The sequence below is a fragment of the Sinohyriopsis cumingii genome, chromosome 17, assembly GCF_028554795.1.
Source record: "Sinohyriopsis cumingii isolate HCF-2022 chromosome 17, ASM2855479v2, whole genome shotgun sequence".
Taxonomy (NCBI): domain Eukaryota; kingdom Metazoa; phylum Mollusca; class Bivalvia; order Unionida; family Unionidae; genus Sinohyriopsis; species Sinohyriopsis cumingii.
Window position 1 is genome coordinate 65,193,940 of NC_142977.1, and position 27,866 is coordinate 65,221,805.

Sequence of the window (27,866 nt, forward strand, 5' to 3'; positions counted from 1 at the left end):
AATCACAGCTGACTCCAACAAAATTCCAGCAATCAAGAAATTCTTGGATGAGAATCTACACTTCCAGCAGGGACACTCACACAATGGACTGATCTATAAATCCATGGATACAGATTCTGCCACAGTAACTCTATACATAACAACTGGTAAAATTCATGTACAAGGGCCAGGCTACACAGAATGGGTAAATTATTTTATCAGCACTTGTCAGCAAATGGTAGACAACACCAGATTGAAATCAATTATTACCTCTCAGCCAAGGGCTTCAACACCCATCCCTGAAGCCCACAGATTTCCAAATCCAGTCAACAGTAACACAGCTTTACATGAAATAAGCCAGATTGCTATCAATGTGGAGGAAACTCCAGCACCCCAGTTTATGATAGGTGCAACAAATTCCTTTGAGTTCCATGGAACCCATAACCAGCCTTGTACCTCCATACAGTGCTTAGTAGTGATAGGTATTCTCCAGGCCCAAGTAGAAAGGTTAGAACAGGAACTCTCTGCACTAAAATCAAAGAGTCTACACAGTGTTCAAATGGATAAACCAGGTGCCAAAAAAGTGTACCAGAAAACCCAGACAACGCAATACACAAACATGTCAAAGGACCAGAAAGCATGTCAGGGCACTCAGACCATACCAAAACCAGCTATTAGAAAAAAATCATTATGCACACAAACAGATGCAACCACACCAATTAAACAAGATGAGTCTCTTCTACAGGTATTAGATGGGCAGAGCCAAAAGTTAACTAAAGCACATGCTGTAAACACTGACCATCATGTGTCTCATTCAACATCAAATCCAGGTACTGAAGAAACTGTTCTAAAGACAACCTCCAATTACCCACAACAAGGAGCTAAATTAAATACAAATACTAAATACAGCAGTCACCAAACTCTCAGTCAGTCTAGTCATGGAAATCAAGAAGTTCAAACAATGCATCTGAACCCCCCACTGGTCAAAATCAACAACATAGTTAAAGACAGATCTCTTCTCATAGGATCATCAATAATCAAAGGAGTAAGAACAAGAGGGTTATATAAAACTGACGTAAAAACTCATAGAGGTGCTACTATTAACACTATTACAGAAAAAATATTGGAAATGGATATGTCACCATATCATACTGTAATTCTTCTCATTGGTGGCAATAATTACAGTAATGGCCAATCTTTGAAGGGCATTGAGGATGATTATGAAAGTTTGTTGTATGCCATCAGGTCCAAAAATGCAGAGTGTAAAATAATCATCTCAGGTCTACCGCCAAGAAGGGATGCACTTATGACTCAACTAAATGACACCCTAAGTATGTTGTGTGAAAATTTCCAAATACTCTTTGTTCCGCAATACTGGACCTTCTTCAAAGACAATCGAGTGAACCAACAATTGTACCAGCGAGACCAAATCCACTTGTCCATCAGAGGTACTGCCATGCTCCTTAGGAATATAGACCAGTACATAAGACTTATAAAAGGGGTTAGGCATGAGTCAGACAACTGCTTGTATTGTGGAGAGCACGGTCATGTAACACAGCGGTGTCTGCATGGAAAACAGATTCGCTGCCATCTTTGTAATGAACTAGGACATAAGCAAAAGTTGTGCACATACCAATAGGTAGAAGGCTATGATGTACAGGCCTATGCAACACATATCCAGCAACAAAATGCATTAGAATATGTGTACACTTTTCAATGTAATAATTATAATTCTATAAACAGGTTTCAGGCACTATCTGATTTGTGTACAAAGTGCAACTTGTTAACATGTAAACAACTGTGTGATACTGTTCAAGTTGCTTCTCCCTCTGAGGCCCCCCAAGTGTCTAATATGTCAATGTCTTCTTGTATGTATGTAAATCAGTCTCATATTGAACATTCTCAAATATCCACTACATGTGGTCATGGTACAACAGATGGATCTTGTATGTTATCTTCTTCATATGTTTATGTAAATAATCAAGGCAATGTAAAGAAATCTGTCAAGTCTAAAAACAATATATGGCATACTACCTTGTCTGAAGATCAATCCTCTGATCAAAATTGTCATGTATTTGGCCTCCTCAAAAGAGGTCTGCAAGTAATCAGCCTAAATATTCAACACATCCTCCCTAAACTGAATGAGATAAAGTTAATATTACAGCAAACTAGATCAGTCAATATTCTAGGTCTATGTGAAACCTTTCTTTCCAACGATACTGATGATTTGGCTCTCCAAATACAGGGGTTCAACTTTGAAAGAAAAGATAGGGAATCCATGGGGGGTGGGGGTATTCTTCTCTATGTAGACAGTTCCATTAGTTATAACAGACGTGTTGATCTAGAGACTATTGGGGTAGAGAGCATCTGGATCGAAGTAACCCTTGCCCAATCAAAGCCAATACTCTTATGTTCGGTTTACAGGCCACCTAGTTCCACAGCTGATTGGATTAATAGATTTGAGGTTCAAATTCAAAAAGCATTACTTAAGGAAGATTTAGAAATTATCATATTAGGTGATTTTAACATTGACTATATGAAAACTCCACCATTAACATGGATAAGTAGCTTTGAAACTTACAACTTTACTCAATTAATTAACACCCCAACTAGAGTAACGGATAAAAGTGCTACTATCATTGATCATGTCTATACTAATAAACCTGAAAACGTAAGTGAAATTAAGGTACCAGTGTATGCACTGAGTGACCACTACTCAGTCTGTATAACTAGACATGTTCCGAAATCATCTAAAAATGGCCAACACATTGAAATTCAATACAGGGACTTCAAACAGTTTGATGAGGAAATGTTCTTAAATGATTTAGTTTGCAAACCTTTCCAATCAGTCTGCACTATAGCTGATGTCAACACTGCCTTGGACAAATGGTATCAGATGTTCAATGCAGCCTTAGACAAGCATGCCCCAATTAAAACAAAAAGGGTTAAACACCAAATTACACCCAAGTGGATTACCCCTGAGATCAATGAGGCTAGGCACCTAAGAGATAATTTCCACAAGAAAAAAGACATGAAAAGCTATAGAAAGTGGAGAAATAAAACTAAGTACCTGATAGATAAGGCAAAAGAGAACTACTATAAACAGGCTATTAATGAAAGTAAGACTACCAAAACATTGTGGAAGCATCTAAAAGAGCTGAACCCATGCAAGAACAGTTGCCTTCCCCCTAGACTTAAGCAAAATGATGATATAGCAACATCTGTACAAGACATTGTGGAAATGTTCAACAATTTCTTCATAAGCATCTCCAGTAAGAGTATTCAGAACCAGACTAATATCCCAATTGAACTTGATGCTCTTCTATTATTTATAAAAGCTAAAATTCCTGATGAAAATTATTTTTCAATAGCTAATGTTAGTGAAGCTGATGTTTTTGATATGCTAATTAAGGTTAATATTAATAAATCCTCTGGATTGGATGGTATTGGTCCACGAATTCTTAAAATTGCTGCCCCAGTAATAACAAAGTCACTAACGCATATCATAAATTTAAGTATAATGAGTGGTAATTTTCCAGAAACATTGAAATGTGCAAAGGTTACACCTATCTTTAAGAAAGGAGAAAAGGAGGATCCAGGAAATTACAGACCAATATCAATTCTACCTGTATTGTCAAAACTATTTGAAAAGCATGTAGCCATTCAGGTCTATAAATTTTTCGAAACATACTCTCTATTTCATAAAGCTCAATCAGGATTTAGAAAGTACCACTCGTGCCAAACAGAACTTACCAAATTAATTGATCTTTGGCTGAAGGAAATGGATAATGGACATATGACTGGGATTGTTTTCCTTGACTTCAAGAAAGCCTTTGATCTTGTTGATCATGAAATTCTGCTGCAAAAGTTGAACTGTTACAGATTTGACAATCCTTCTTTAAACTGGTTTAGATCATACCTAAACCAAAGGTCTCAACAAGTAAGCATTGGCAATATTAGCTCTCAAACTCACACTATTCATTCAGGAGTCCCTCAAGGCTCAGTTTTGGGCCCTCTCCTCTTCCTTATCTATATCAATGATCTACCATTAAATAATGAATCCACAAAGACAGATTTGTTTGCAGATGATGCAACTTTGTATACATCTAGTTCTGATACTGAAGTTATCCAAATGAAATTAAATTCAGACCTTATCAGAGTCCAAAACTGGGCACAACAAAATAGGATGGTAATTAATGAAGGTAAAACAAAATGTATGATTTTGGGGACATCACAAAAGCTACACAAGTCAGGGAACCCAAAACTGTCTCTTGCAATAAATAATCATCCATTAGAAAATGTCAAACATGAAAGGCTTGTAGGTGTGTCTGTAGATAATAATTTATTATGGAATGACCATATTGATAAGCTTTGTAAAACACTGTCATCCAAAATTGCCCTTCTCAGCAGAATCAAGAAATATTTACCTATGGAAACTCACAATCTATACTACAAGTCATATATTCTTCCAACAATGGATTATTGTTCTAATGTATGGGGAAACTGTGCCAAATCTGAGCTTGACAGGATTTATAAACTTCAGAAACGAGCAGCACGTGTAATTTTAGATGCATCTGTTGATCATCCCTCAAAAGCATTATTTACAGAACTCAAATGGTTCACAATATATGACAGGATAGATTTTCACAAGGCAGTTCTTTTATATAAATGTCTACATGGAACTGCACCAGAGTATCTTCAAGACTTATTCAGGCCTTTTTCAGCACAATACCAGTTGAGATCAATATCACATGGAAACATTCTAATACCAAAACCAAGAACAGAGCAATTTAAAAAGAGTTTTCAATACTCTGGTACAGTTCTGTGGAATAAGCTTCCACTACATGTAAAATCTGCTGAAAATATTAGAATATTTAAGAAAAGATATCATGAGCATGTATGTGTTTCTAACAGATAATGGAATTTAGTATTTTAATACTAAACATGTTAAAATAAACAGTAATTATTGCCATCTTCATATAATGTGCATTGTTATACTCTCCTTAAGAGGGCCTCAAGGGAGAATAGTCCTTGACTAATGAGTCACCCTCTATAAATAAAGCATTATTATTATTATTATTATTATTATTATTCTGTCTTCAAGCCATGCAGAAGCTTTTGAAGAGTCCAGACCACCTGTTCATACAACTTGTGTCTTTGTACCTTTATATCCTGGCTGGCAATATTCAATTAGTAATTTAGAAATTAACCTCATAACACATGGCACAATTCTTTCACCAGGTAATGAAGATGCTTTTGGAAAGCCCAGAAAACTTGCCTATAGAACTTGTGTCTCTGTGTATCAACCTGGCTGGCAACAAGAGGACAGCCCAGCTCATCTGTGAGGGAAATGGTCTCAAAATGCTGATGAAGCGAGCATTTAAGTTTAAAGATCCACTCTTCATGAAGATGATACGTAACATTTCTCAACATGATGGGGCGACCAAGAATCTTTTTATAGTGAGAATTTACGTTTTTGTAGCTGTATTTGTTACAGTCCAAAAGAGCTTATGGGATAGCTTATTGTCCATCATCCATGTATTACTTCAAATCTAGTCACAGTTTCTTCTGAATGGATGGTCATATCAGCATGGGGTTTGCATAAAAAAGAGTTCTTATGATGTTTAGTTTACACTAAATGAAAATTGTTCTGATCTGACATCCATTATGGCTGCCATGGCATTCATCGTTAAATGGTAAGACATTGAAATGTGGTCAGGAAGACTTTTATGATGTCTGGTCAGTCCTAAAGGAAAATGATGCTGACCTCCAATATATGGCTCCAATGGTGGTCATCTTGAAATTCCTATTACTGCTACTGCTCCTGGATGACTGGTCAATCTGACATAGGATTTTCACCAAAATACTTCTTATCACTAGGTAGTTGTGAAAATGTTGTCATCTCACAAATCATTTTTAGTGCTTTTAAGCAAAAACTCATATAAAAAAGGGGCTTCTGAGCAGAATTTTTATAGTTGGTCCTAAATAAAAATTTTGCCAGTCTGATATGCAATATAGTGATCATGACCGTATTAACAATATTGTTATCACTACTGAATGGCTGGACTTGTTAACATGAGGCTTCCACCAAAGAATTCCTGTAATATCTAGTTGACCACAAATGAAAATGGTCCCAGTATTACATCTAATATGGCTGTTATGATGGCCAAGTTGAAATTTGTATAGCCACTCATGAATGGATGGTCATATTAACATAAGGCTTTCACTAAAAGACTTCTAATGATGTCAGGTTGGTTCTTAAAATGAAAATTATCCGGATCCTACATCCAATATGACTGCCACTGTAACCAATTGATTATCCAGATCCTACATCCAATATGACTGCCACTGTAACCAATTGATAATCCAGATCCTACATACAATATGACTGCCACTGTAACCAATTGATTATCCAGATCCTACATACAATATGACTGCCACTGTAACCAGTTGATTAACCAGATCCTACATACAATATGACTGCCACTGTAACCAGTTGATTATCCAGATCCTTCATTCAATATGACTGCCACTGTAACCAATTGATTATCCAGATCCTACATCCAATATGACTGCCACTGTAACCAATTGATTATCCAGATCCTACATCCAATATGACTGCCACTGTAACCAATTTGAAAATCTTATTTTCGCTCAAGAATATCAGGCTGGTTTCTACATTCAGGAGTTAAAGTGTAGAAAGAGTTTCTTTCTTGGATTCCTGGACATTCTTTATGGCCAGTAGCACACCAGTCCCCTCCTTTTCTTCCAAGCTTTCAAATATTTTTTACATTTCTTCATGCACTTGAACTTTGTGCCAATGCCCACTTTGACATCTATGGATACTTAGTCTTAAGAAGTTTCCCATAAGACCCATGCTCAGTCTCAAGATATCATTTACAAGCATTGATTGGTCCCAGACCTCATCAAATCGATCCCAAAAAAAATCATTTTGCAGTTTAATGTTTGTTGTTGACTTTATGTAAACTCTTTATACTCTGGCAGATTTACCAGCAGCCTCATACGTTTCTTATAACCTGTTACTTGTGTTGCTGCTATTGCTTTTGTTGCCATTGTTTTTGTTTTTATGGTAACTGCTATTGCTGTTGTTGCTAATTTTTCATCTTGGAACTCAAACCTCAAAGACTTAATAATGTTTACTTCCTTAATTAATGTCAGCATGTTTTTGTTTTGTAATTTCACATTGTTTTTGTGATCTTGTCATTGTATGTGTTTTTATTGTTATCTAATATCGTAAAGCACTTAAAACTTCTAAATATTTGACTCTGTATCAAGTCCACATTATTATTATTATCATTATTATTATTATAATTATTATTATTATTATTATTATTTTCAGTGAAATATGGGGAACATGGAGCAATAGCCAATATCTGTTTATTGATTCCCACAAAATTGATGGACTCGCTTTTATTTTTGTTTTTCTCCTTTTCTTAAACCATCACAGTAATTATGTCTCCATGACAAATCAAACTCAGCTTGTGGTTACATTTTTTTCCACTTTTTCCCCTGTATAGATATGGAACCACGTTGTACGAGACAAGAAAAATTGGACAGAACTTGTGACTTGTTGTCTAGGATATAACTCATATTACCATGTATGCTTATTTACAAGTCAAGTCCAGTTGCAAACAACATAATCCCAGATCTTCTATCACATAAATGCACCGGCAGATCAGGGTCTGTTTTGTTTGTTCTGCTGATTGTTCTTATCAAACTGTATAGAACCAGATCTGGCAGTGCATTATTCAGTGGCAGATCTGGATCTATACAGTTTACATTTGGACTTCATTTATAAGTTTGTACCTGTTTAGACCAACATGCGATGTTGGAATGAAGGTGCACGGCACACCTACTTTAAAACTGGGCCATTATGAGCTACTATCTGTTTTAATCTAAGATTGCTTCAGTTTCTCTTTGGCTTCAAATTCAGCCAATGATTTGCTGGCTTTATGAGTTGAACTTGCATTGTTTCACCAAAACTAGCTAACATTGACTTAAGTTTTATTCAAAGTCAAATACTGCCTTTCGCAAAAGAAGTGGTGGTATTATGCCAGCACCTGCTTATTACTAGCTACTTAGGCAGGCATTTATGTTTCATGAACACAGGTCTTGTCTATGGTTTTAAAAGTTTCTAAGGAAAAATGCAGTCCAAGAAACAGACTTAATGTGAAATGATAAAATGCTAATTGGAAAACAAATTCTATTTAAATTTAAATGTTTAAATCACTTGTCATTCTTCTTACGGCAGGACTACATCAGTGACTTGGCAGATACAGTGATCAAATGGGAAGATGAAGAATTTGCATTAGAGTGTCTGGGTGTGTTAGGGAATCTGACTATACCAGACCTGGACTATGAATTGATCTTAAAGGAATATAACCTGATACCCTGGATCAAGAACCATCTACAACCAGGTACAGTATTAGAAATTTCTGGAATTATTCATAGGAATAACAGATTTCATCCAGTAAATTATTGCATGTTACATTCCTGCAGACCTAGGACCAAGTCTGTCCATTACTCATTAGGCACATGTACAGATGCAGGTACCTAGGACCAGGTCTGTCCATCGCTCATTAGGGCCACCGGTAAAGATACCAGTACCTAGGACTTAGTCTGTCCATCACTTATTAGAGCCCCATGTAAAGATACAGGTACCTAGGCTCAAGTCTGTCCATTACAAATAAGGGCCCCACATAAAGATACAGGTACCATGGACCAAGTCTGTCCGTTACTCGTTAGAGCCCCACATTTCAGGCTTAGCCAGTGTGGGCATGTGAGAAAGCAGCCAATAGCTTCATGTAGGTCGGTGGTTCTGACTGGAGTTTTCCCTGAGTTCTTCCTCCATCAGTTATACTGGCCACCATGTATAGTCTAAAGCTGCTAAATGTTCATCTTCATGTGAAGGCTGCTCAGGTTGAACTGAAAAACTTAATCAAAATTCCAACATGTCAAGCTCCAGACTTGGATTCAGTGCACAACTTTGGAATGCAGAGATGCATCTCCTTCCACCTGCTCAGAAAACTAATCTTCTGGCCCCAACATTTGTGACACTGACTCCTGAAGAGAAATTGCCATGTAGTCTTGTTATAGATTACAGAGATGTTGCCATGTAACTTGATATAGATTTTTGAATCTCGCATGATCACTATTATTACTAGTCACTGTTGATTAGATTGTCGACCAGTAGAAATCATGTTTTTGTTTCTGTTCATTTTGGGCAAGCTCTGAGTATAAACGCAGGTTGGAGATGTTTTCTGACTTTGTTAGGCCAATCTAGGCAGCACAGTTTTCATATCACAGTGCATAATGTCCCAGTTGTGCACTGTACCCTCTAGCTGTCTGGCGACAAGTGTATATTTTGTCTCCAGCAGACTTCATTGGTAACTATGTCTTATAATCAGGGTTCACACATTATCGGGAAAAAGTTGAGAGAAATGATAACTTTTTCCCCGACCGTGAAATGTCCTTTGAATTTTGCAAATATTGACAAGAGTCGGGAAAACTCCGGAAAGTTTCTTCCACAATGTGACACCCGAAACAATTACATAATTCAGTCATAACTGAACTGATTGTGAGTTAAATTTATCGAGTTCTAACCAGAATATTAGGAGGTTACAGTATGGATCATTTGGGTGCCTGCCATAAATATATTTGTTGAGATACACCAAGCACTCAGTGAATTAGATTCATCTATTAGACTGTTTGTTTCACAGACAGCTCGATATCCGTATTGGTTTTTTTTACTTGAAGGTATGAAAACCAGTCTAGCATCACAAGAGGCCAACATGATGGCATTAAAGCCTAGCTGCTAAGCGGATGGGCTAGCACACTTAAACGTTAAATCGAGTTAAACCTGCATGAAAACGATATGAAAATTATTTATTATCTCAGAAATTGTGAGACTATTAAAATCATTATGTCTTTAATCTGCTAAAAGACGATGAAACTAATGTGTTGATGCAACTTGAGCTGGTTCTAGCGATTTTGATAACATGTTGCATGAGCACATAGAATCTCACAACCATCATTTTCAAATATTGTAGAAAAAATATTAAATGAAAGTCGTATACTGGCTGTAATAAAAGTTTTTTTGTATCACATGACTACGATGTTGACGTGTGCTCTCTCACGCAGGGAGCATACAAAGCAGGGAAGCAGACTACTCTGCTTGATGATTCAGACTGGCCAAGTTTCTTGTAGCTGTTCTCAAAATAAATATGTTGAGAATTATATGTTCTTTCTGGTTTTTACAAAAGGTATCAGACTTCATTTAATATAATTTACATTTTATACAGCAACATTAAAAAGGAGTTGTTGATAACATGTGACTATTGGATTTTGGATGTCGTTGTTTGAGATTTGTGCAGTCATGTGACTGTTAACGCAAATGGCGAGTACTGGGTCAGGTTTCATCTATGCTGAGTTTCACTAGTCTGTCAGTGGATTAAAGACATAACAATTATAATACTTAACATTTTTGAGAAAATAAATAAATTTTCTATCGATTTCATGCAGGTATAATTCAATATAACCTAGTTTAAAATTGCTAGGCCTGCTAGAAAGCTATCTTACGGTAGAATTAAAGGTTTGAAAGGAAACAAAATAATGAAAGCTCACTGTGTTGTTTCCATGTAGCAACAAATTGCAGGTCAGCAAAGTTAAGTTAGAATTCGTATTCTGTACATTGAAATGGCTTTAAATGCCGATTTATGAGAATATAGTCAGTTGTTTCATGTGACTCATTTTGCGGTTTTCTACATGATCATCTTTTCTGACCTATGTTTTGGAGAGTCTTGAAAGAGAAACCTCTTCAGATATGGAAAATGCATATTTTATAATCCAAAATGTTCTTTAATTCCATTCAGTAATGGTCATTTGTTAACCATGAAAAAATTATTTTTATCCTTGAAAAGACCTGGAAATTTATATTTAGAAAAACATGGGAACCATGTATAATGAATGTCTTGGCTACAACAACCAGTCTGATGGTCAGCCAGCCTGCCAGCTGGTCATCCACCCAGCTGAACCAGCTTTATTGATGGTTTTCATATATAAATTTGCAATCCAGCTAACCCATCCAGTGACACCAATTGATCAGACCACACTGACCATACCAGACCAGCTGTCAGTTACAACCTGGTAACACCTGGTAACCACAAGACCAGTTGGAAACTCTTCTGGAATGTCTCCTTTGGTCATTACCTTAGGCAGGTCATTTGTAACAAAAGCTGAAAATGTATCATCATGTCATATGTGCCACTCCTGGACTCCTGCTCTGGAGACCTCCCATGCTGAAATTCTCAGACTTACCTGAAAATTATGACCCCATTATGAAGCGTGCAAAATTTATCTTCCAAGCAAGCAAATCAAGATCTGTAGAATACTCTCTTGTACTAAATATCCTCCACCACCAGCAAAGAACATGGCATACAGAGTTAGAGCTTATACTGAAGCAGCCAAACATCCATCATTTACATTTCTCTTACATTCTCCAAAAATTGTAGAAATTTCCTGATGTCTTTCTGACACAATATGTGATACAAGCATTAGCAAGACATTTTTGTTTTTCTTGGCACCAGCCACTGTTTTCACCAAATTGGTATCAGACGCATATCGCATGGAAGTTCCCACATTGAATAAGGATCTGATGGCAGTTAATATATCTGCCCTCCTATTTTCTAAATTAGTAAAACAAGTATTTAATATTACATTGAAATTGATTAGGAATGTCATTTTGATCTCATCCCTTCTTTATTTGGTATCGCTGGCCTTTTATCACTTGGCAGAAAAGGCAGGAAATGATTGCTTTTGGGATGTCACTAGTTGCATCTCCAAGGTGATAAATCAGGCAGTACAGCACACAATGGTGAATGCTCTAACTGATATGTTCAGTTTGAACCTGGTTTAAAAATATGCTGTCTTGCAGTCAGCAATGTTCAAACAACCCCATGCCACAGCCCAGCAATGTCTCCCCTTGTTTGGGGGCAGAAATGAGGAAGTTCAGAAACAGGTTGCACAGTATTTGCCCCTTCAGTCTAGGCTCCTTTCTTAATGTATCATCACCATTAAAAATAGGACGGTAAATGCCAGAGGAATTATTGAGTTTATCCTCAGTAAAGACAACCCTATAGATACCAGGCAAGTAAAAAGAGATTGTACCCACTACTTCTCACAGACAAACCTGAAGGGGGTTGAGAAAGCAAGTTTATCCTCCCTAAGACACCCAACAATAAGCAGTAACTTGTCTGCAGTCACACAGCCTGTGTTTTTAAGAAAAAGGGCACCAGGTATTTAGCAAAACTAGATTTTAGGTATCAAGGTACTAGTTGTTTTTCCCATGGACCTTAATGATAATATTTAGTGAAATAAATATACTTTAGCATGTGTGTCATACACTCTTATAGAGAACAATGAGACACTGTCATTTTGATTAGGACTAAACCAGGTACTCCATTGCATTTAAGAGAGATAACTCTGCTGGAATTAAACGGGTAAGAATTATCCAGTTACAACAGATGCATTTTCAGTGATGTGTATCACATTTGTAAAAGACGATACAAAATACAAAATATGATCCGATATGAATTAACAGACTCTGATGTTTGCCAAAAGACTGAACTTTTTTTAAAGCCTGGAAACTCTTATGTAATGCACCAATCACCAATCACAGCTAGTTTTGTTATTTATTTCTGAATACTATGTTCCAACACATTAGGCTCCATCCACCTGGGCCTGTACAGTTGGTACCGTTATACCTTTATGGTGTGTCTTTTGAATGAGAATTGTTAGATCAGATGGACATTTTTAAACTTCAAAACATGTCTAATCAGAAAGAAGGACAAATCAACACCACTTTACTAATTATGGAAAGAAGAATAGGAGAGAGATGTAATACAGCACTCTGAGCACAAAAGATTTGGTGGACTTGACATTCATTCAACAATAATTAAAAATGTAGAGTGGTTGAGTGTTGAATATAAATAATTTACCATTATGTTTTGTGTTTGTATTCTGGTTCTAATCCACATGGATTTTGCCCATTTTTGCCAATAATTTTGACCTGCTGCAGATTGAGGTTAGCAAAACTAAATGAACATTTTTCATTGAGTCTACTGTATTTATGGTATATACAATATATAAATTACACCTTTTTGTCATTTATATTAGCAAAAATTATGCTTATACCTATCTGGCATGTATGCTTTTGTCCTATCTCTTCATGATAGACACTCCATGTGATTCCATAACAGTAGAAACTCTATTGGAGACTGGGGACCCCAAATGGCAGAGTGGTCTAAAGTGCTCTTCGTTACGGATCACTGCCATCTTACCTCTGTCTGCATGGGTTCGAGTCTTGAATTCAGCCAATGTGGGTATGTGAGAAAGCTTGCCAGCAGCTTCTCGTGGGTCGGTGGTTCTTTCCAGGTTTTCCCGGGTTCTTCCTCCATAATTAATACTGGCCGATATGTATAGCCTATCTTGTGCTGAAAAATGGCATTAAACTCTACAACAACAACAACAACTATAGGAGACCAAGACTTTAATGGAGAAAGAGATGGTAGCATCACATCGTTGCAAAACCCAGTGTGAAGTTACAACCAGTGATAGATCCGAGGAACTGAAATCATTTCATCAAAAGACCCAAATTCAAAATAGAAATTTCAAGGACTGTCTGTCTGCCATGACGAATATACTATGAGCTTATATCTGTCTGATGTTTATTTTCTCTCCACATTCATGCCAGATCCCACAAAAATCTTTTTTTCGTTTACTGGGGAGTGAAATGCCAGTTCCGAGCTCTCCCATTTGGCCTCATCATCAATCCTTGGACTTTCGCAAGGACACTGTTCAGTGTTTTAACCAAGTTCATACTTACTACATCATTCATGATGTTGTTGTACCTGGACCCTATACAGAAACATTTCTTATATATAGTTTAGGTTCCAGACGTGAACAGCCTCTTTTACTGAGCACAGGATAGCCAGGTGGTCTAAAGCACTTGCCTTTACTGATCTCTGCCATCTCACCTCTCTCTGCATGTGTTCATGTCATATTCAGATGTTATAAGAGAATAAAAAAAACAAGAAACAGATTTTGAAATGAAAAATGCAAGAGTTTGATAACCATTTCAGTGTTAATTATTTTTATTAAGTGTCATACATGAACTGCGAAAACATCAATCTCATCCAGAAGGGAATCTGGAAAAGACCTGGAAAATTTTGTTTCCTTTGTTAATGGATAACAGACTACAATAAGATGAAAACTTTATCATTTTTGCTTCAGGGGTTCTCTCCACCAATTGGCTTTACTACCCACGCTTTACCCATCTCCATTTTACCCTTGAACATTGTGATCTTTGATATTGATGAATCCTAGTCCTTCTAGTTGGATTTCAACCATTCCATACCATCATTTGGTCCCGATATGGTCCCAGAATGTCTATCATCCCCTAACTTCGGTTTATCAACACAGGTTTCTCACTTTAAGGTCCTAAAGAGCAGATTGTATTGAACAGGGCCCTTTTAAGGTCCTAAGGGGGTAAATTGTATTGAGCAGGGCCCTTTTAAGGTCCTAGGGGATATATTGTATTGAGTGGAGTCCCTGTAAGATCCTAAGGAGCAAATTGTGGTGAGCAAGGTCCTATTAAGGCTCTATGGAACAACTGTAGTTAACAGGACTGTTTTAAGACAATTTGAAGAAAATTGTTGAGTGGTCCCCTTTTAAGATCTTTTAGAGTAAATTGTAGTCATTGTGGCCCTTTTAATGCATTATAGAGCAAATCGAGTGAGCTTGAAAGGCCTTTTGGAGCAAATCATGAGCAGAACCCTTTGTAATGCATCTATTATTAATATCACAAATTTTTATGAATCCATGCATAACCTTTTGCTCTCTGAATATGGATTTCATCCAGATTTCCTCAAACATCTGTATATGTATCAACTAGATGAAGTATTGCATTATTATGAAAAGAAAAACTTTCTACTCCTGTTTTGTACATAATCATAATATTTAAAAGAGTTATCTACCTTCCTCCTAAGACAGAGTTGAATGGAGTTCTACAGAAGAGCAAAATATTAAGTAAAAATTGGTTTATTTCTTATAGAAGGAGTTGCATGACATTAAGAAGGAACAAATGTATTATGACAATAGACAGAAATGAGAAAACTGTACACTGTTTTTAAAAATTGTTGCCGTTGAGTATAGGGTTGTGGAAAAATGTTGCCATTGGGTAAATGGTTGTGGAAAATTGTTGCCATTGGGTATATGGTTGTGGAAAATGTTACAGCTACTGCAAAATTAATGAAATCATGTGTTTATTTTTTTCTCCAATACAGGAACAGCAGAAGATGATGTTGTCCTGGAAGTTATTATCCTGGTGGGGACAGTGTGCAATGATGACTCTTGTGCCAAAATGTTGGCAGAGTCAAACATTATCCAGTGTTTGATAGAGCTATTGAACGGTAAGTATTTCTGTCATGTTTGATAGAAATTTTGTGTGGCATATGTTCTGGTTTCCTTGGAATTATAGTGGTTCCCAGAAAACATAAACCAATTAGGATCAATAAAACATTCTTGGAAAGGAAGACCCAATATAGTGAAGTATTCTTTGATGTACGTGTCTGTTGGGGTTCAGTCTGGGGTAAGTGATATCTAAGCAGCAACAGTTGACAGTCTTGTACAGGCAGTGGATGAAGTAATGTTTTTTAGAATTTTTGTTCACACTTTGTTGTATTAAATTTGTTGGAAATTTAATTTGCAAAGGCAAGAAAAGCTCAAGGTATTGCCTAATTTTAGGTTTTTAAACAGTATGGTTTAGGAGTCTTTTTAATATTTCAGCCAAGCAAGAAGATGATGAGATGGTGTGTCAGATTGTCTACGTCTTTTACCAAATGATCTTCCACGAATCCACTCGGGAAGTTATTGTAAAGGAAACACGTATCCTCTATTCATTTTGTCACATTACAATAATGTCATTAGATAGCATCATAAGCATCGCATGTTACAGTGTGGCATACAAACCCTGAAATGGGTGATTTTATTGAGTCTCTTTTTCATTTGAGTTTAGAAAAGTGATAAGAATTAATTTCATTTGAAGCATCAGAATTACATTTGGACTATACATTTACTACAATTCATTATTTTCTTTAACTTTTTTTTTGTTTGGATGAAATAGAAATGTATTTACCAATGTGAAGTTTTCAAATTTTTAGAGTGTTAAAGGGAGACAACTATTGCTTTTATATCTTGTCTTATTAAAAGTGCATTAATTAAATAACCAATGCATGAAAGGTAAAAGACAGTTTTGAATTTGCAGTTAAAAAATATAACTGCAAATGCAACATTTGTAAAAGAACAACAATAATATAATTGTTGGGTATTTGTCAGCAAATTCATTTCATTCAAAATATATGTTATGCAGATATAAATGCAATGTCTGGTGATAAGTTAATCACATCAGTGTTATGTCTGCCTTCCTGACAAAAACAATGTCATTTCTTGTCCTGAGTGAAAAATGGCAGTGTAAAGAATCTGATCCTAGATTATCATATGAAAGGACTTTTGACTGTGAAAATTCAGGACTACCTGAAAATAATTGATTTTCAAACCCATTCATGCAGTGCATTCACATTTCATTCCATTTTCATGTATCATTTATCATTATGCATTTTGTATTTGTCTTTGAGTTTTCTTGTAAGTGGATTCATCATTTTGCTTGTATTAATTCTGCATTGTTTACATTCACTCAGTTTGCATTTCATTTTTATCTTACTGTTAATGTTTCCCATTTGGGTTCTGTAGAATGTAGCAGCATCACAGGCCAATGTAAAGTGCCTTGTATATCAAAAGAGTTGCATGATGAACATGGATCTCCAGGTGGCTGAGTGATGTGAAACACTCACCTTTACCAATCACTGCTGTCTCACCTGTTTTTGAGTCTTGGGCTATGCAAATGTGGGTATGCGAGAAAGCTTACCAGTATCTTCCTGTATGTTGGTGGTTCTTAATCGGGTTTACCCAGGTTCATTCTACACCAGTTACACCTGCCACTATCCAGAGACTACCATGTGCTAAAAAATGGTATTAAACCCATGACAACAGCAACAATAACAACATGATGAATTTGGTTAATTGGACATGAAATTGAGTTATGTGATGAGCTTGGTTAATTTGATATGAGTTTGAGTTGTATGATGAACTTGGTTGATTTGGTATGAAATTGAGTTGTATGATGAAGTATGATGAACTTGGTTGATTTGGTATGAAATTGAGTTGTATGATGAAGTATGATGAATTTGGTTAATTGATATGAAATTGAGTTGTATGATGAACTTGGTTAATTTGGTATGAAATTGAGTTGTATGATGAGCTTGGTTAATTTGATATGAAACCGAGTTGTATGATGAAGTATGATGAATTTGGTTGATTTGATATGAAATTGAGTTGTATGATGAAGTATGATGAAATTGTTTGATTTATATGAAATTGAGTTGTATGATGAATTTGGTTAATTGATATGAAATTGAGTTGTATGATGAACTTGGTTGATTTGGTATGAAATTGAGTTGTATGATGAGCTTGGTTAATTTGATATGAAATTGAGTTGTATGATGAAGTTTGATGAATTTGGTTGATTTTGTATGAAATTGAGTTGTATGATGATGTATGATGAATTTGGTTAATTTGATATGAAATAAAATTACATGATGAACTTGCTTAAATGGACATGAAATTTATATAAAATCACACTCAGTCATGAATAATTATTTGAGTGCACTTGGCTTGACTTAACCAACCATCACATTTATTGGATAAAATGTTATGCAAGGATCATTCTTACTTAAATATATTATATACTGGTGTCTCGTTCCATCATTTACTTTATATATCTACAAAACAACTGAAATACTCATGCTGCCAGACAATACGTCTGAAACTAAGAAATAGTCTTAACATAAATTGTCAGAGGTTTATATGTTATTTATCATAATGCCTCATTATCACCATACTAAAGTGATTAGCATAAATCAGTTTGTGAATTTGTTACACTGTTAGTGCGAGTCTTGGGCTCAGCAAATGTGAGTACATGAGAAAGCTTGCCAGTAACTTCTCATAGGTCAGTGGTTCTTTCCGGGGTTTTCCCAGGTTCTTTCTCTACCATTTATTCTGGTCGCCATGTATAGCCTATCTTGTGCTGAAAAATTATGTTAATTAAACCCTACAACAACAACATCAACAACAACACTTTTAGTGCTCCTTACAGTATTCTGCTTCGTCAGAGGTTCAACCTTCATCAACCATGAAACTGCACAAATTCAGTTCTTCCATTAATTCATCAATGCATATATTTTGTTAGATTTATGATGAGATTGTTGTGGGAAATACTTTAAACTTTTACCTTAACCATGTACTACAGAGGCTCCAGCGTATCTGATAGATTTAATGCATGATAAGAATGCTGAAATAAGGAAAGTGTGTGATAACACTCTGGACATCATAGCGGTAAGTACAAAAGTTGCTTTTTTGACATAAGGTATTAACTTTATAAGATAAAATGCTGTATTCAATATTTGTTTAAAACTTGATCTTTAACAACTACTATATGAAGACCCCATGCTTGAAAAGGTCAGGTGCAGTAGGATCCATAGATACAATATTTGATTCTTTGATGTAAAGGTTGCCAGAGGAAACAGGTGACCCCTTGTGAAGAATGGGGAAGGGGGAACTATGATTGTACAATCATTTTATTCTGTGGTAAGTAAAGTGTCCTCCAATCAGTGATATATCTGAAGAGGGGAACTACTGTATCTAAAGTAGCAGAACATTACAAGTGTGTAAAAAGACAACTTACACATTAAGACAATTTTTTACATGACTCGTACAGATGACCTTCCCTCTGGTGGCCTAGCGATTAGACCATCCACCTCAGATGTGGGAGGTCATGGGTTTTAACCCCAGCCAAGTCATATCAAAGACTTATAACAATGGTACTAACAGCTAGGCACTCAGCATTAAGATGTTAGTGTTAGGATTGGTCAACCTGGTGTCAGGATAATGAGACTGGTATGGCATGATTCCCCAGTGCTAGACATCACTATAAACTGCCACACTGCAGACATCGTAATGATATGATTGAAAAATTGTTCAAGCTACGTTAAAAAATTCACACACTCCTTCCCTTGTTACAGCTTGATGGCTCTCCATATACCTGTTTTTTATATATACCAGATTAAGCTGTCACTCAAGACTGCTAACAACAGCTCAATACACTCTCAAAATCCATTCATTATTAATAGGGCTGTCAACGGGTACTCGGGTACCTGGGTACCCGACCGTATTGAAAAACTCGGGTATTGAAACGTAAATGCGGGTACCCGTAAAAAAAAATTGCCACACTCGCCAACCACTTCAAACAGGTGTGACAGCTATGGCTTTAATTAGAAACCAGATCCCTGCTTAATATAAATAAACAATACATCAGAGAGTCTGTTTGGATTAATAAAATTCATTGGCATTGTGCAACAGGACAAACCGTTATCCCCGAGGCATTATATACCAAGGTTAAAACATAGCATTGTTCTACAGGTAATAAACCTCTTTGTAGACGATAACTATTGATTGTGGGTGCTAAATGATTGGTACATTGCGTGCTCTTTTAATGAAATCCAGATGGATACCTTTGATTTCCGAACACACATGTCGAAGAAATCCCACAATTTATATTATGAACAATTATCACCTAGACACCTTGAAATCTTCGTACACACACACACACACACAAAGACGGTTTTAACGCATTACTCTTGAGATGTGGTAAAGCTGCTTTACACGCATGCGTGGGTAATTCAAATCTGTGGTCAAAAGCCGATGAATAAACGTGGTCTGTTCTAACAAGGACTTATACTTTAAAAAAAGGTGAGTGTTCTAAAGGATTTAACGCGGCTGATCACAGTGATCATTAAAAGTTGGATTATACCTACCATCTGTGTACAAAGGTCATTCTAAATAAATTTATTAATTAATAGCGTGCGGTCAGATCATTCGCAGCTACATCGGTGCGGATGCATCAGACCGAGTAGTGCATTACACGGTTAGCCTCTATCGCCATATAAAATATTAAAGAAATGGGGATAACAATTAGTTGGTCTACGGTTGTACATGTCATTCATGTGCTAACGGGTACCCGGGTACCCGTTAAATTTCGCAACGGGTACCCGGGTTGGTTTTTCATGATTTTTGACAGCCCTAATTATTAACATTTTAATGCTGTCCATGATTAGATTGGTGATCTTTAGTTTTGTTGTAGATGCACTGTGATGTAAATTTATTTAAATAATATTTTGGTAAAATTTATATATTTTTTTATCAGACACCAGGTGGACAATGGAGATCGAGTGAAAGACACATTTCCCTGCCTTTTATTTCAGGCTCTTCCAGGTGCTGAAAGCCATAGTGTAATCAGTTCACTGCAGCCCCATGGTTCAACATAGATATAGCACTATCAGTGTGGCTTCAGTGAAATGGGACAAATTCACAGTCTCACATTTTCAGTCACATACAGTTTGCATCTCATATGGATCTTCACTTCAGTTACCATGAGACTGTGTACTGGTTTCACATTCTTCCTTTTGGTTTGAGTCTCATCCTGTGGTCCATGTCTTCTTTAGGATGTCCTCATCCACTGCATCAGTGGTTTTACTGTTCTACAGAAACATAATGTAAGTTCAGGTTTGGTTCACAACATGATCCACCTTCCTCAGACTCATTTACAGTTTAGAGTTCTTAATCAACATGGACAAGTTAGATATTGTCACAGCATTTTGTCCATCCTTTTTCAAACCTATCTCAGCCTCGTTTGAATTCCCATCAAATGCACTCCTTTGCCTTTTCCGTACAGCAGTGGACCATTTCAGTTGCTTCTTTAATCACCATTTGCAGCTGTCACTGTTGGCACTGTGCTGCTCAGATCATAGGATAATGATCATGACTAAAATTCAACCTTTCCTATCACAGGGAGTGATTAGTGGTATAAATTACCCTGGACAGTTTGTCAAGTTTGGGAGTCAGTATACTACCAAATTAATGACAGTCTGCAGAAAGTGGATGCCAGAGGAGAAGGCCCTGATCATGAACCTAGTGGAGATTCAGGTCATTCCCATGCTTGGAGAGACCTGCTCCATGAAAACTTAATCTCAGCTATACCTGACAAACTCTGATGGTGAATTTTCTCCTCAGTTAAGGAAGGACCAAATCATTAGTCTGTTTTATGGTGTGTGTGTTGTTATGCTTTTGCTGTATCTCACTGCAGGTTCATCATATCCCAGGCAGGTTTTACAGTTTAGCCAATTTATTGTCAGGGAGAGCAGCTGCTACATGTGGAATGGTCTCTCTACACTTCTGTCTTTCACAAAGTTTGCCCGACAATAGACTTCGTTGTGTCATAAAGGAACTGCCAATTATCCACTTACATCTCTCCATTTCTGGACCCAGAGGCCTTGCCATTAAAGCCCTCTCAATCAATTGGGCTTACAGCTTGTACAGGAAAGAGTTCAGCTATTTCTATTTAGAGAGGATTTTGACAGCTCTAAAGCCCTCCACTTTGAAGGCATATGATGGAACGTGGCATTTATTTGTCAGCTTGTCTTGTTATAGTGATGTCACCCTCTTCTAGCAATGTTTTTTTTTCTGTGTAGAAGAAATTTTTCCACATCACTATCAAATATTATCTTGTTATAGTGATGTCACCCTCTTCTAGCAAATGTTTTTTTTTTCTGTGTAGAAGAAATTTTTCCACATCACTATCAAATATTATCACTATACAATTTCTCACACATTCAGCCATTATAGGACATAGGATATTGGTCACAGTAAGGATTGTCTGACCAGCTGTCCAAATCCAAATGGAACCTCTTCTTGGTCCAGATGTGGCTCAATTAGTTCAAACCATTGCCACTGTCTTTCAAGATATGTTTCGAGATAGTCCTATATTTAGTGTTCATGGTGAGCAAACTAAATGTTGAGTCTGTGGATCTGAACTACCTCTAGTTCTCATTTGTCCTCTCTCCTTGATTAATCCATCAAGATAGGTGAGACTGTGTGACCCAGTTCAAGCATTCAGGTGACATCTGAGGTGCAGAGAATGTATCTGTGACCCATAAAAACAGCTTATCCTGCTGTCATGCCAGCAATGCAAGATATAACATCTCAAGCCTTGTGTCTCTAGTAGGATATTTGATTATCACAGCTGTTTCAGCATCAGCTGTGCCTCATCAAAGAATAATTTCATAGTAGGGTTCCAAAAAGCAAATTCGATTGAGTGAGAGTTTGACCTTTTGTCTTGTCTGGAAAGCATAAGCTGGATATAGGTATTACTTGTTTTGCTGCTGCCAAGAGGATGTCATCAACAGTTTGTGCTTTTGTATTTTTTGAAACCATATAAAGGAAGGTTGGATCCCAACACAGCTGAAGGCAAAATAATGAATCATGGAACCTATGCTTTTGCTATTGGGAGAGCACTCTGTCAGCTTCATATATATATCTGTCTACATGGCTTGATGATTCACTGTTATCAAACATGGTTGAACCTGTATTTTATTCAAAAGTTGACTTTGAGTCAGAACGGTATATAAGTAAGAATTCACCGCCACTAAAGTACAAAGTCTATAATCAATTAACTACCAATTTTCTTAAGACTGTTCCATGTAACTTGTATATGTGTTGAGATCAGTACTGTTGCTGTTATTGTTCTGAATTGTCTTAGAAATGCCTTCAGAAAGAATATTTAGATATGAAGGAAAAACAAAACATTCACAATGAGATCTAAATTGTAAATAATTTATCATATTTTGAGATTGCAGGAGTTTGATGAGGACTGGGCCAAAAAGATCCAGTTAGAAAAGTTCCGTTGGCATAACTCACAGTGGCTTGAAATGGTAGAGTCACGGCAGTTGGAAGATATGAATGATCCCTACATGTACCCAGAAGATGCATATGATCCTTACCTTCAAGACACAGACATTTTGGATAGACCTGACCTTTTCTATGGTGGTGAGTTAGACTCCAGCAAAGTAACCACATACCTACCTACCTCTCCCCCTCAACATATACATACAAACCCTTCCTCAATGAGAAAACCCTCCAAGTTTGATTGCCAGCACTCATTTACAGCTGGGTAGACTGATCCAATTTGGGTTAAACTCCTTACTCAAGAGCAGAAAGCAGTAGCCAAGGGCTGGGCTTAAATCCAGAACTGTCAAATCCTAGTCCTTTATTCTAGCCATGAATCAGCAAACATATTGTATATTTCATTATATGTACTGTGTTCTCTCCATCTTTTGTACATTCTCTTACTACCAATCAAGCCCATTTGTTTCTGGGAAACCTTACATTTTGTCACTTTGAATTTGCTGCCATTTTCCAGATAGTATGAAAGTGGGCAACAAAATCAAGGGAATGTTGTCTATATTCTCCAAAAATATTAAGATTTTGCTCCTGAAATGGATGTACTTCTTAACTGAAGTAGATGTCGGTCTGAGCATTACTCATTTCATTTTGAGCAGTTTTCTATTTGATGTCATGCTTGTTATTTTAATTATATTTTGAATAATACCTTGTGACTGTGTTATTTAAAATGATATTATTAACTTACAATGATTGTAGAATTAATAGAGATAATCCTAATTGACTTACTTTAATTATGATTGGTGTGGATAATCAGGTCTGTTCGGTTTATGTTGACCTGTGCAATTACAGTATGATTGGTGGTGAAGTCTTTTGAAAATTTAGCTTCAAAGACACACACACAGATTCAAAAATGACTTTACTTAAAGAATGTGTGTTCATTTTTATTTTGTTCCTATTTATCCTTAAACATATTGTTATTGACTTTCATTTTTTTTTCTTATCATTCTAGGACAAAAAGGTAACAGGAATGAATTTTGTTATGTTGTTTTATTTTATTTCTGCATAGGGAAAATATGACTTGCTTGCTGTAAAGTTTCATAATAATCCAACACATTGGAGGATCATCAGGAAAACTTTACACACACCTTCATCCCATGGTCTAGATGGTCCTTAATGAAATATTGCTACAATTCCTTCTGAACAGATGCTTATGTCAATATATTGTTTTCATTAAAAGACTTTTTATGATGGCTGGTTAATCCTAATTGAAATTGTGCTACTTGAAAATCCAGTATGGCCACCACATAGGCAGTCTTGAAATCATGTTATTGCTGTTACTCCTGAATGTACAGTCTTAACTACATGGGGTTTTCATTAAAAGACTTCTGATGACATATAGTTGCTCATAATTGTAAATAGTTCCAGTTTGATATCCAGTATGGTAAATAGTTCCAATTTGATATCCAGTATGGTAAATAGTTCCAATTTGATATCCAGTATGGTAAATAGTTCCAATTTGATATCCAGTATGGTAAATAGTTCCAGTTTGATATCAAGTATGGTAAATAGTTCCAGTTTGATATCCAGTATGGTAAATAGTTCCAATTTGATATCCAGTATGGTAAATAGTTCCAGTTTGATATCAAGTATGGTAAATAGTTCCAGTTTGATATCCAATATGGTAAATAGTTCCAGTTTGATATCCAGTGTGGTAAATAGTTCCAATTTGATATCCAGTATTGTAAATAGTTCCAATTTGATATCCAGTATGGTAAATAGTTCCAATTTGATATCCAGTATAGCAAATAGGTCCAATTTGATATCCAGTATGTCCACCACACCAACTAATTTAAATTCCTTGTTATGACTTAAGGATATCAGAGATGATTCCAGGGGAGCATTAGTCCATTCAGGAGACTCTTGCTTTCTCTTATCATTTATTTCTTTCTTGTCAGAATGGAGATATATAAATCGGCGGTTTGTTTGGGGATGGGGCATAACCCAAACAATTTAATTATAGTTTCTGTTCTTTGTTTTCTTGGAAGTACATGCATTCTCATCTTTCAGAAGTCATTTGGTTTCTTTCTCAAAAGTCTTTTCATGGAAGCTATGTGCTTTCATGGATGTGTTTATAAGCTTGACTTTTACCCATTTGACAAAAACATTGGTGGAGTCTTTACTAAATTATGAAATGCCTATTTTTAACAATGAATGCTATTAGAGCAGACTTTGTAGCATTTTAGCCCTTTTGAACCATGGGTTAAATACTAATTTGTGTTTTGACATTAAGCTGAAGGGGTAGCAAAATCATGGTCTATGTCCATTGACAACTTTCTGTTCCGCTTTTAGTAGGCAACAGTAACGCACTAGTCTACATTAGACTGATTCTTCACCCATGACTCTATCAAATGCTACTTGTAACATGTTTAATGCAGCCTAGCATGTACTGAAATAGTTCTGGGTCATATGCCATGTTATTTCAGTTGGCCATGTTTGTTGTGTTTTATTGTCAATAATCTGTCAACAATTACTGTTGTTAACTTTGTTTTAAAAAACAAATTCAGTAGAGAGGATCTTGGGATGAAGTCCTCACACATTAGTACAGCTGATGTTGATTCACCATCAAGTACAGCTGCCTTTTAATAAAAGAAAATACATTTTACAGCATCCTGGAATACAAGAATTCCAGGTTTATACAAATAGTGCTGATCTGCCTTCTAATACAGCCACCATGACTAAAATAGAAAAACCTTTTAGCAACTTCTCGTCAAACTCTTACCAGATTTTGACAGAAAGGACTTAAGAAATTTGTACAGATAATGATGGTCTACATTACTTATGGTCACTGTTACTAAAAATAGAAAAACTGTTACATGGCTTCTACTCAAAAAGCACTCAACAGAATATTGCCCAAATTTGACAGCATCAAAAATAGCCACTAAAAATGATAAATCCATTAAATGACTTATTCTCAGAATCTAGTGACCAAATAGGACAGCATTCTTCTTGAAGGACTTAAATTTTTATACAAATTATGCCTATTCACAATCAAATATGGTTGTGATTAGTAAAATAGAAAAGCCTTTCATGGACTTCACAAAAGCAAAAACATAATTTTATCAAATTTTGACAGAAAGCGTCTTTGCTTGAAGACCTTTCAAATATTTGCTTTCACTCTGCCGTCAGATATTGCTGCCATAGCATATATAAACAGCATTATCTCTTAAAACACCGTAACAGAATGGGACCAACTTTGAGAGAAAGCTTCCTAAACACCATAACAGAATTGGACCAACTTTGACAGAAAGCTTCCTAAACACCATAACAGAATTGGACCAACTTTGACAGAAAGCTTCCTAAACACCATAACAGAATTGGACCAACTTTGACAGAAAGCATTACAAACACCATAACAGAATTGGACCAACTTTGACAGAAAGCTTCCTAGCATTGAGGCCTTTAAATATGGGTGTCATCAAATATGGATGATGATACTAAAAGTTGAGAAACTAGATATTTTTACAACATACACAGGCGATTCTTGATTAATGTCAATTTGATTTATGATCATTTAAATGACATTTATAATAATAATATCATTAAGTTTGTGCCACTGTGTTAATTTTTACGACATCACTGGTGCCATACACACAGGTCACTTACATTGATGTATGCACATCGTATTGCTCACTCATTACTTTAAATTTATGCCAATTTTCATTTGTAAGAATGCATCTGTGGCATAAATTAAGCATCACTTGTGCAATAAATTACAGAAGAAGAAATTTCCTGATGCATATTTCTTGCCTGGCTTTGCTCTCATTTGGCTGTTTGCAGATATCGGCCAGGTCAGAGATCTCAGATCCAAATGGACTTTTTATTGTTACGATATTGCTTTAATGTGAAATATTGAATTGTTTGTTATTGGGGTTTTTTTGTTTATAGTTGTAAATATTTTATTCTGTGTACCTTCTATATAGCTCTCTCAGAAGTTGGTCTGGCACCATTTTTGTCTGTAATGCTCCACACACTTATTAATAATTCTTGTTTCAGTTTTATTTATAATTTTATATGAGAATTAGTAATTATACTTTTTCACTCATTTTTGCAGACAAATTTGCAAAGTTTTAATGAGAGAAAAAGATTCATTATCAAACATTGAAGTACAAAATAATAATTACATTTTATATTCATTGAAAATGTACATATTAAGACTTAGGAATAATTACAGACAAAATACTATAGTTATTCTAATAGAATCCCCCCCCCCTTTTAAATAAATGACCCCTCCTCTGCTTTTTTTTTGGCACAAAAAAAATGAAATTCCTACTTTATTGAGGCTTATAATCCATTGGCATCCATTGTATTTTGTCCAGGTAATTAAAACTACATGATTAATCCAACAACTGTTAGAAGCATCAAAACAACTTAATTGATGAACATTTTCAGTCAAACAGTGATTATACAGTATTCAAAAAATTCAACATAGACACACAAAAATCAGCACATTCCACCCATTGGGTAATTGCACTGCACTGCCCCGCCCCCCCCCCCCCCCCCCCCCCCCCGCCCGGATGTCTGTTAGAATAACTACAGTAGGTAATTTTTCTTCCATGATGTTTTGTAGTATATATACATAGCATTACTAGTGTCTTACTCGGTTTACTTTTAGTTTTCATTTTAAGTTTTATCGATCTCTAAGACATACACATTGCACTTAAAACTTTTTGTCAAATTTTGCATTTAAATGTTTCATACAATAAATTTTAAATCAGCCTCATGTATCACATCATCATGTAGCTTAGGATACTATCAGTTCATTTTAATTAATCGGCATAATCTTGATGCTGAAGTTTTACCATCTTTTGCAACTTATGATTTTGCTAGCACCAACAGAGACATTGATAGACTATCACTAATAAGAAGTTGTAGGTGTATTTTTTTAATTTATTTCTGAT

The 27,866-nt window shown here is 36.0% G+C and overlaps 1 protein-coding gene across 1 annotated transcript in view; it reads left to right on the forward strand.

Annotated features, from left to right (window-relative positions):
- The window catches only part of LOC149779125 (kinesin-associated protein 3-like), a 66,874-nt gene that overhangs the window by 31,594 nt on the left and 7,414 nt on the right, over nt 1-27,866 (forward strand). Inside the window, exons 10-15 of the mRNA XM_089939677.1 lie at nt 5,221-5,439; nt 8,252-8,417; nt 15,342-15,467; nt 15,844-15,942; nt 18,422-18,507; nt 22,863-23,052. Of these exons, the coding sequence (XP_089795803.1) occupies nt 5,221-5,439; nt 8,252-8,417; nt 15,342-15,467; nt 15,844-15,942; nt 18,422-18,507; nt 22,863-23,052 (886 nt within the window). The remainder of the gene's footprint in view (nt 1-5,220; nt 5,440-8,251; nt 8,418-15,341; nt 15,468-15,843; nt 15,943-18,421; nt 18,508-22,862; nt 23,053-27,866) is intronic.